Genomic DNA, 12,000 nt, shown 5'->3' with positions numbered 1-12,000 from the left:
AGCACAGAGAACTATATTCAATATCTTATAATAACCTGTAATGAAAAAGAACCTGAAAAAACTGAAAACTGTGTATCACTGTGCTGTACACTTTAACACAACTCTGTAAATCAACTATACTTGAATTAAAAACAAACTAGCATTTTAAAAGAAGAAAGAGTGGGGGTTATCACAGAGCCCTACGTAATATAACAATAACTTAGAGCAAAATGTAATTTTTTACTTTTTCTGGTCCCCTAGGTTATTATTCTTTTGGGGGTCACAGACTCCTTGGAGGAACTAATGAAAATCAGACATACTCTAATCATTAAATAGTATTTATGCATACACATAAATATATCTGCAAAAACTTTTGGAGGATTCACACACCCCTTTATTAAAATTTCAAGCTTGATTCTTTTCCAGATACTGATTTTAAAGCTGGGAAAGTATCAATATTGCTTACATTAAGAAGACTGAACATATTCCAGAAAGTTGAACAGAAAAAAAAAAGTTAAGTAAAACACTTTAAAATTCCCCTAAATAATGACTTTCCTGAATATATTTTAAATATATTCTGACTTATATTCAACTCAGGTTTTTTAAAAATACTTTTATTAACCAAAAGACTTTTTTTAATATAAGAAAAGTGAATGAATACCCATTTCTGGTACTGCTGGTAAGCATTTATAGCAGAACAATTCTATTCTCTTTGATATAAAGCAGATGTTTTAGGATTCTAAATAATCTTTGATTTACTGTGACTAGCATTTGTATTTTTAAATATCTGAATGAATAATTATTTTTATTTAAAAAATATTTTTAAAATGAGCTCCCCTCCTTCCCATACAACTGTCTCCTCTTCTGTCTTTCTAGCACCCTCCTGTCTTGCCCATTCTGCAAGTTAACTGTATCAGCCCCTGCCACTCTGTACTTCCTGGCAGCAACTTCCACTTGGCACAGATCTGACCAAGCTGAGAAGCATTCATAGAGCACTTCTGTGCTTCAAGTTAAGGCCTAAGAATTTAATCAAACATTATCATTTCTTCAGTTTTCTGTTTCTTTTGTATTTTTTAGTATACTTCCACTTTTGATTATGGTTCAACATTTTTCTAAGGTTGTGATTATTCTGAAAGGGTAAAGTAATGTTTCCCAACATAGGATTCTGTTTTTATAGTAAACAGGAAGTTTCTCTAATTCACACATCTACCTACTAATGAGCTTACACTTAAGTGTCTCTGTGGTCATGCACAACTACTTGACCCCTAGCATGTTTTCCACCTAACACTGCATATGTCTCTAACAAATGAGAATGCCAGGTACTCCTTTGAGTCTGCCATTCTCACACCGTAAACACGCAGTGGCTCCTCACTCTGAAATATAAAGTCAAAGGTGTCTCCAATCTCTTCAAAAATACTTCTGGCATTTTGAATTCTTATTTTTCACCATAGCAGTTTCCTGCTCTAGCCAAAATGACATCCGCTCTTTCAAAGATAGCTTAAACTTTGTTCTTGCCTCTCCCAATCCACATTAACTATAATCTTCTTTTAATTTCTGCCATTCAAACCATTCTTCAAATCTAATCTTATCTCTGAAAATCTGACTGTCCAAGCAATCACTCTACAATTCACATGGCAATCAGTCTATATTTTGCGTTTCTTTTTGTTCTTTGGTAAATGACGTGAAACCTTTTTATTACTTAACTTCTCTGCTTGTATCAACACTGCCGGCTGCATTCAAAGCAGGGATGGGGGACCTTGCCTTTTGTTTCATAATCTCCTCCCACATCAATTCATTACATGGTGGATCATCAGTGTTTATATATAAAGGTGATTAACTATACATTTCCTTGATTTATAATCATATAATAATCACCAGGGCTTCCCTGGTGGCTCAGACAGTAAACAATCTGCCTGCAATGTGGCAGATCTGGGTTTAATCCCTGGGTTGGAAAGATCCTCTGGAGAAGGGAATGGGCACCCACCCTAGTATTCTTGCCTGGAGAATTCCATGGACAGAGACTGGTGGGCTGCAGTCCGTGCGCTTGGAAAGAGTTGGACATGACTGGGCAACTAACACTTTCAATTTCAATTCAAATAATCATCTTTAAGGCCAGTTTTATATCCAGAGCAGCTCTCCTCAGTTTCATGGTTCTGTTGCCTATTTATTCACTGCTTACATAGCTACTATGTATAATACATATTTTCTACTTTTAAAGAAAGTTTAAAATTCATCCTTTCGTTGTTGTTGTTCATCCTTGGTGTATGTTTAACAGAAATTCTGGGTTATAAACTTTTTTGTTTGGAATAAAAGCTGCGAACTTTCTTGAGAGACTAAGAAACCTAGCAAGTATATTATGAAATAATTTTTCAGATTACACACTGGGGCTGCATTTTCAAACATGTGAGGGAACAAAGTAATTATGTGGCTAATAATGAATCAGTAACTACTTGAGGGCTTAGTTCCTCCAACCTTGGTAGTGGCTGCTACGTGGAACCTATAATCTAGCTGAAGAGGTAAGGCTCTCTTTACCTCCCAACTACTACCATCTTTCTTGACATCCTATCCTCACTTGTTTGGTTTGGAGTTGTCTAAATGCATCAAATGACGTTATCTTTATTCTTAAATTAATTTCCACAGCTTTGGACACAATTCTGAATACTTTAGAGGTACCTGACACAAAAGAAAGTCTCAGAATCACTGCTCTAAACCCAGGTATAAATTCTGTTATTAGCAATATATAGTATAATTTTATTCAGGTAACTAAAATGCATTAGTTGTAAAAATTTCCCTTTTAGTCAATGTAACTTTTATTGCTAAGAAAAAAACAAATTATATGATACTGCTGTGCAATAATGAAGCCTGGAAAACAATGCAATTAAAATGACACATAATTACTACCAGTGGCCAATAGTGGTCTCTCAAGACCTGCCAAGAGGAGCTGGAGCATAGAGGCCATTTCCTCTCAATAAGTTTTAGTACTAAGTTTGGCTCTCCTAAATCTTTGAAGCATACATGTTAAAATTAAATTGTTCAGTTTTAGATGTCCAAAAACTTGAAAACTCTATGAGAAGACAGTTATTTGAATTACTAACTTTGAAATTTAGGGCAGTTTTTTTTTTTTTTTAAAGGCTACTGTTTGGCCTCCTAGTACTAGTATTAAAATAAAATTAAAAACCTACAGAGGAGCAGTTGATCAGTATTTCTAAGGAAGGCAAAGGGACAAAGAGTTTTGCTCTGATGAAGCACAGTAGAGTACAACAAAAAATGGTCATCCCAGTTCAACATGTATACCCAGAGCACAACAAGAAGGCTAGAATGCAATTATTCTCAGGTGTTCAACTGGGCACAAAAGAGGCACTGAAAGGTCTAGTCTATAAAATAAGAGTCTGAAAGGTCTAGTCTGATCACGATCACTAACTTCCAGTGATTGCAGCAGCCTGCTGGAGGAGAAATGGACACATTTAAAAGCACATTCTTTGTTTGCCTCAAAATTAAGATTTAAGGGAGAAGGAGAAGGAAAGGCAAGACACACAGGGAAGAAATAAGTACAGCCCACACAAAAAGGTATTTGATGCCCATTAAATGACAACAGACCTATCTACAAAACAGAACTTTAGCTCTATCTTCCACTTCAATACATCTCCTTAAACTTTAACTGACTCTTTAAAATGAAAAGCAGTCATTGTGTATATGTATATTTATAGCCACTGTTTATATAATAAGATTATTTAAAATACTTAAGAAATAAAACAAAACTTACCCCATCACTTTCTCTATGTGGATTCAGCCTACTATAAACAGCTTCAATAACATGGCGCCTAAAAAAAATTATGCTTTAGTTTTATTAAATTACATAGTTACTAAGCTTCTGCATATTTAAAATAATACTTCATATATCTTGACTACAGTCAAAAATTAACTGTCCCAATAAATACCTGCCAAGAACAGTTTCTGCATTTCACTCAGAATTTGATCCTGCACAATCCATCTGTTCTCATTTACTAAGGGAAGAAGGATCCTCAGCCCCAAAGAATATAATAAATAATGTCTTAAAAAGAAAATCTTTTGGATGAAATTTAAATGTTCTTTTCTAGTATAAGAACTGTCAACCCATTTCATCTTTAGATAATTGATGTACTTCTAACCCCAAATTATTTAATTACTAATTATAAATGAAGTCAAAATTAGTTCTTTTTGTTCTACTTACTTGCCAGCAAGACCTCCCCCAGGAGGCAAATTTGGGATATTTTCTGCAGACAAGATGCGCATGACGTGGGCAAGATCAGGCATCCCTTCCTCACCAGACTTCTCCATAATTTCTGCAGGTTTTTAAGAAGAGTTCCTGAATTAATGTGATAACTCAGAATTCACAAAGTGAAACAAGAGGTACTACTTAGCAATACTATCACACAAGGAACAAAAAAAGGTAAGATAAAAAGTTACTTGCATATATATACTCATTCTAGCATTATTCATAAAAGCAAAAACTGGAACATTAAATGTCCAATAAAGGAACAATTAAGAAAACTTCAGAATAGCCACGGAGTGAAATGGCTTATAATCACTACAATGATCCCTATGAACAAGGCACAGCCACATGGAAACACATTTTTTTATATGAAAACACATTATATATATATATTTATATATATATTATATATAAATATAATATAGCATATATTATATGCTATAATTACAGGAAAAGAAAAGCAATGGAAGGATAAGGATTATAAGGGAAGATTAAAATTTGCTTTATAGGTTTTTGTCTAAACAGTATGTTCTATAATCTATTTATTTTTGCCTTTATGAATCCACTGCTTTATTATTTTCACCAGGTACAATTTATTTAAAACAAAAAAGGAAAATAAATCTCAGAATTTGCTAATACTCTAACAAAATAAAACATTTATATGTTTCATTTATATTTACAATTTCCAGAAAACAGATTCTTAAGGCATGATTTATCTGGCCAGTATCAAGACAATAAACTTCTTGAAAAATCAGACAACGGCAAACTTACTTTTAAATCAGCAACAAAGCAGTGTCCTAAGCAGCCCTCAAGAGGCTAAATCCAAACGGTTTACCATGCATCCCTCACAAGGACCATGACCTTAACTTTTTATTCAACTCTGCTCCTATTCAACTCTGCCCCGACCCCTAGCTATATTGCCAATTGGTCTGAAACACTTTTTAAACCTATTCAACTAACACTTTTGTATGGTTAAAGTGTATTCACCTTCATGTTTCAACCTCATGTGTAACTTTCTCAGATCCTTCTCTGACCCATGCCTGGATAGGAGTGTTGCTAGATACTCCCACTATACATGATATTTACTAGATTACAGACTGTAAACTTCATGAAGGCAGGACTGTGTTTTTCTACCTTACACTCTATCTCTATAGTCCAAGAATTCTCAACTTCAGCACTACAGATGTTTTAGACAATTTTTTTGCTGTGAAGGTTGTCCTGTGCACTGCAGAATGTTAAGGAACATTCTGGCCTCACTCACTGGATGTCAGTGGCACCCTCTCTTTTATGAGACCAAATCTGTCTCCAGACATTGTTGTATGTGGCATGAGGGACAATCTCCCCTAACCCAAACCCACTGCAGTCTAGCACTTCACCAACCAACTTTCACATACCACTGGTACCTCTGCAATCCAATCCTCCCCCACCACCTGTCACCTGCTTCAACGCATGATTTCTAACTGGTCTCTTGGCTTCCTCTCTCCTGTCTCTCTTTACAATCTCTTCTTCACGGAGCAACAGAGAGAGGTCCTTTAAAAAGTCAGATCATGTTACTCTTGCACTCAACATCTTCCATGACTTCCCAACACTATTTAAATACAGTCCAAAGTCCTCATTTGTGTCTGCAGAGTAGTACATGATCTGCTCGTTAGCAATTTCTCCTAGTCTTTCACTTTTCTACCAGCTCTTTCTAGTCCAGCCATACACTCTAAGCACATTCACTCCTCAGTTCTTATTGCTCCCTTTGCTGGAATGTTCTTTCCCCAAATAGCCACTCTTTCCCGTATACAGTCATCTGCTTAAATGTTTTTCCTCAAAAAGACCTTCCTAACCAATATTCCTTGCTACTGTCTGCCTACTGTTCTGTTTTCTTCTATTAAAAAAATACACACACACACATACTGGTCTCCACTAGATTATAAACTCCATGAGATCAGGAACACATTTGCTTTGTTTTCTGCTACCTTCCCAGTGACTCACATGCTCAAGGACTGCTGAAGTAATGAATACATACAGAAGGCATTCACCAGATATCTAATCAATTTAGGTTAAAGACTATTTAACATTATACCTCTCCTCTGCACACCCAATAAAAACACATACACAGACTTGCCAATATACCAGAACGCTTTCACCTCAAAATTCTAATATCAAATTACATGACTTTAAACCCTAACAGAAATACAGTGCTCTTGAAGAACAACTGCTTCTAAAAAAGAAGTTAGGTACCAAGGCATACTGATCTGTAGTGGCTGCTTTTTCAAGGATTTTAAAGAGCTTTTTAATTGAGTGATTATAATCAAGTGTGTACCACAGGCCCCAAGATCACATCATATTAATACATATTTGTTATATCTGCCATATAACGTATCTTTTGGATAGTTTAAAATCATACAAAATAAAATTAATATTAAATTTTAACAACCCACATTGAGCTGAACTGACCACACATTTAAGAAATTAAAATTTAGCTGTTACAGAAGAGTTAATAAAAGCTACAGTTTGCTGCGGACTTGTGTGCTAGGCACATCACCAAGTACTTAACAAAGTTATCTCATTTATTTAAAACAAACTGTATGGTTGGTGTTTTTACCTTTAGTTCACAATAAACAAACTGGAGCCTTAAGAGAGATTAGGCAAGTTGGTCAAGATCATATAACATGTAATTGACCAAATTTTAGAGTTCTTCCCCAAATGAAAACTATCTAGCTTCTTTTTTGTCAACAAGGAAATTGGACAATAAGAAACTCTTCCTCGTCTTCTGACAAATGTGAGCCAGCAACCTCCCACCCCAATACACTCGACCTTTCAGAAAATGTATGTTACTAAAAACTCATATAAACAGCTCCTCTTCATAATTATGACATTATCAACAGGAATGAATGCTTCCAACATGGTCTTCCAAGTGTTTTCACAGGTTCCTTATCTCTCCATTTCGCTGAAAACACAACTTCACTGACAGTTCAGGGTTGAAGAAATTGCAGACCAACAACAAAAAAATGTTTAGGATGTGCAGACAACTGTAAAGCTAGAAAAGATGAATCAGTCCCTCCCCACCAAATCTGCAAAAGAATGTAGTTTTCTTTTGGTAATTACACATTGGAAATCACCAATCTTTGCATTTCAAAACTTTTACCAATTACTATAGCTACTATACATCTAAAACATGACTCGTAAATAGGCCAAATTCAACAAGCTGACCACACCATAATCATTATATCATTCAAATTTACTATTGAAAAGTAATAATGATCAAGCCATAAGGTGTTAGGAAAAAATATAGGTCAATATGTAACCCTGAACCTGCTACTCAATATTATATAACAACTTAAAATGGGAAAAGAATTGAAAAAGAATAGATACATGTATAAGTGAATCACTCTGCTGTGTATCTGAAACTATCACAATATTGTTAATCAACTTTACTCCAATATAAAAGTTTAAAAAATATAAAATAAAATTTTGTATTTTGTTAAAAAAAAAAATGTAACCCTGAATTGAGGAAAGAACTTTGTAAGAATGACATTGAGGCAAAATAAATAAGACCGACATGTGTAACTTCATATAAAATAATTTTATATCTGAAAAGTAGCACATATAAAACTAAAGTATTAAACCAGAGATCCTGCCATAGACTCTAAAATGTATTCTCTATCAAGGTAACCACTAAATGAATATTTCAAAGAATGTATAACTAATGAGCAAATGCAGGGATTAACTCAAATAGAAAATACTGATTAACCCAAAAGGGAAGAAAAAAGGGAAAAGAATAGGTGGAACATATGTAAACAACAGATATAAACCCAAACAATTAGCAAATTATGTTGACGTTAAAGAGACTAGTTTTCCCCTTTCTCATTCCTGAATAATGGATTTTTAGTCCAAAATCTATAGGAAGTTTTAAAAGATTTGACAAACAAGGAATAATACTTTTGCTTCTTCTTAAAAAAAAAAAAAAAAAAAAAGCATCTTTCTTACCTTCCACCCGTGATTCCAAGTACTTATCCAACTCTGAGTCTTTTCTCATTGCTTCATCTGAGACCTTGGGAGCATTTGAAAAGCAAACTAGTACAATACTCATGTTATCTCGACTTCCCTGTATATTAAAAAAAAGAAAATAAAAATTATACTTCTACAGTCTATCAACTATTATTTACTTTAAGCAATTATTTAATCATCCAGAATGTACACCTTCAACACATTCATTTTCAAAGAACTATCTGAAGCACTTCCTGAAGAAACAAGGACTCTTAGGTATGGGTAGATGGTAATTATTTTATGATTTCTGAATCTATGCACCTCTTCTTATCTACGTCCATTCCACTACTTGAGAAATGAAGGTATCTTCATACATATTAAATCTTCTAAAAACTCTGTTTCCCACTCAAGACTGCATATTCCCGAAGTGACTTAAGCCCAAAATGCATCCTTCCAAAGAAAATATGCATTTTTCCCCCCTAGCTAATTAACCTGCATTGGAGCAATGCTACTGAAACTCACTAAATTGACATGGATGAAAACTGTGCATTATTAGGATACCCAAGACACTAAACTAAACAAGCAGAGAAAAAAGTTAAACTGGAAACTGTTCTAAGGGCATAGTATCAAATGATCAAATAGATACACTGCAGTCAGATGAAATAACTTTTGAAGAAATGACATCAGACAGTTAGTGTCAGGATTTGGAGAGAGCAGCTAAAACTACTAATTGAAGGACAAATTTTACCGCTGCCTTTTTAATCACACCATCACAAAAGATCTATATCAAAAAGGAAACACGGGATATATACTACTCTATTACCACAAGACTATAAGCAATAAAGTTAAAACAGTTTCTTAAAGGCATATTACTTTTACTGACTTTCTTAAAACCAAATGAAACTGTTCTTAGAATAGTGATCTTTTTTTAACTTCTTTTTTTTTTTTTTTTTCCTATTTACCACTCTCAAAAATTAAGTCAATGGAGGTGGGATTTGCCAACCCAAGTGAAGAGAGCCAACAACATACCCATGCTACTCTTTTCAGTCATCATGGCCAGAATCTAGGTGAGCACTCTTTGGTTAAGACTTGCCACCTTTTGGGGACCCACATGACACAGTCAAACACAGGCAGGCCTTGAAAAACTTCTGCTAAACCTTAACGGAGCAAAGTTTGAAGGCAGTATAGGTTGAGTCTTAAGAAGACTTCGAAAATAGTAATTCTCTGTACAAATTCTTATGCTTTAATAGAATCATCATGAATATATAAATTCTTAATATCTGGGGGGAAAAAATCAGGATTTCCAAACTGGCCCAAATGAATTTTATCACTTAATGAAACCCACCAAAACTTTCATAATGACCTAGTATACACTGGCGGGCACTTCCTGATGGTCCAGTGGTTAAGATTCTGTGCTTCCAATGCAGGGGGTATGGATTCAATCCCTGGTTGGGGAACTAAGATCCACACGCCATGTGGTGTGGCAAAAAAAAAAAAAAAAAAAAAACTACACTGGCTATATGAATATATATATCATCGCACGCACACACACACACACACATATATATGAAGATATACACACACATATCCCACATATACACTCTATGATTCCAAACAGCAATACATCCCATAGGAATCGGGATTTACCATGTAAATTCAGGTCAGGAAAACTCTTTATACCATAGATACTCAAGAATCAAGCATCACATGAATACCAATGACTTTTTAAAGCAATTTTATGAATAAACAGAATTACCACCTTACATTTTTAGAAATCCAGTTTCTTCTACTCTCTATTTTGTTAACAACAGTGTGAGCATTGTTTACCCATTCTTAATCTATCATATATATATAATTTCCATTAGATTTTTATAAGTTATAAAACATACATCCTATTATTTGGAAAATTAACTAAAAGATAATTTCAAGAAGTTTAAGTACCTGGAGATATTTAAAGAAAATAATTTACATAAACATCTCAGCATGTGTCATTTCAACGATGGTATTTCTATTTCTACATAAAGACGCTACTACTGCTGCTAAGTTGCTTCAGTCGTGTCCGACTCTGTGCGACCCCACAGACGGCAGCCTGCCAGGCTCCCCTGTCCCTGGGATTTTTCAGGCAAGAGTACTGGAGTGGGGTGCCATTGCCTTCTCCGTACATAAAGATGATCTTCCCCTAAATACAAAGTATGGGTGTACTTCATTAATTTTTATATAGCAATTTATATAGCAATTTAAAAAGAGCCTTTCCTTTATGACTCTTTAGTTTTCTAGAGATAAATCATCCTTGCATATTCAGTATACATTTATTTGTAAAGTCCACAAATGAAATATGCAAAAATCAACTTGAACAATTACAGCAATCAGCCAGATGTTTAAAAACTGATGACTTCAGCACCTTTTCATTTTTTATGACAACAGCACAGCAGCAGTGCTTAAAGGAATCAGAACTATTTTAATAGTTATGGGTCAAAAGCTTGGCGTGCTGTAGTTCATGGAATTGCAAAGAACAGACATGACTAAGCGACTGAACAACAGATCAAAATAACCAGTGCCCCTGCCATAAGTAAGGGTATCTAAAATTAATCAGAAAATAATTTGATGCTGTTAGTTTTAAAGTTGAATGTTGCATGCTTCTGAAGCATTCTGGATCAAGTCCTGAGCACAGCATATGAAATGGTCTGTGAACAGAATCTTATACTACAAAGTTGTAATTCTTTAAATCAATTTTTTAAAATCTGCCACTCACTGTAGTTATTACATTTACAGTGTTCAAAACAGCCAATTTTAAGGAATAGCCCAAATTTCCACCTACCCAAGAAAGATGAAGGCTATCATTACTTCCTTTCTAAAACACTCAATTCTCCCACCATTCCCTTCTCTTGAATCTATATTTCCCTTTGCACAAATTTACCTCTTCATTTCATAATTGTCAGAACTAAAATTTATTGAGGACTGTAAACCAGATACTGTTCATGCACTTGCCAAAAGCTATATTCTTAGCAACTCCATGAAGAAGATTATTACTATCTCTATTTTATAAAATGAAGAAACCCATGCTTTGCACCAAATGGCAGAGCACAACTCAAAACCAAGCTGTCTGGTTCCAAAGAGCCTATGTTCTAATACTGAAACTGTGGTTCTAAACACGGTACCAAAAAGCCCCAGGAAGCCAAATGTCCTCAGAGATATTCTAAATGAGGGAGGGAAGGACATAGCAATATTCAGTATCTGTGAACACTCTAAACTAGTTTGAGGTAGTTCACACTTTTAACATTAGATAGCGCTATAGTCCTCTCAATGACATTCTCTTTTCCCAAAGCGGAGGTTCTAGGAGTTACTGAGATTAAAGTCAAGTCCTCCAAGGGTGGCACTACCCAGTGATTCCAAGGCTTGAGAAGTTGTGCCATATCCAACAGGCAAGCATGTCCTATTATGCAATTATTGTTTTTAAAAGAATGGAATAAATGTTTTTCCATGTATATGTATTATTTTGTTAAATATTATTTGTACACTCATTAAGTTTGGATCTAACTACTTAATACTTATAACTGTTAGATATTAATATGGTTAAGTAGCACTACAAAAAAACTTACTGAGATATTCAGACACCATCAACAAAGAAGGTTTTGGAATTTCTACATTACATATACTGTATTTTTACATCCTTATCTTCCATACTTCAAAAAACCCAGCCACACTCCACTCTAATACCATGTCTACTTTTGCATTATTTATGATTACATTTTCTGAAAACTATAATCAAAAAGCTTCCGAGTTTAGGGTTA

At 34.5% G+C, this 12,000-nt stretch overlaps 1 protein-coding gene across 6 annotated transcripts in view; it reads right to left on the bottom strand.

Annotated features, from left to right (window-relative positions):
• Positions 1-12,000, bottom strand: part of PPM1B (protein phosphatase, Mg2+/Mn2+ dependent 1B) — a 316,707-nt gene that overhangs the window by 15,367 nt on the left and 289,340 nt on the right. For all 6 annotated transcript variants that reach the window (XM_024998315.2, XM_024998314.2, XM_024998317.2 and 3 more), the window contains 3 exon segments: positions 8,210-8,327; positions 4,190-4,301; positions 3,743-3,800 (listed from right to left, as the gene is read on the bottom strand). In XM_024998315.2, coding sequence (XP_024854083.1) covers positions 3,743-3,800; positions 4,190-4,301; positions 8,210-8,327 — 288 coding nt within the window.

This window comes from Bos taurus, chromosome 11, assembly GCF_002263795.3.
Source record: "Bos taurus isolate L1 Dominette 01449 registration number 42190680 breed Hereford chromosome 11, ARS-UCD2.0, whole genome shotgun sequence".
Lineage (NCBI taxonomy): Eukaryota > Metazoa > Chordata > Mammalia > Artiodactyla > Bovidae > Bos > Bos taurus.
The sequence above is the reverse complement of the archived record's forward strand: the minus strand, read 5'-3'. Positions and strand labels throughout refer to the sequence as shown.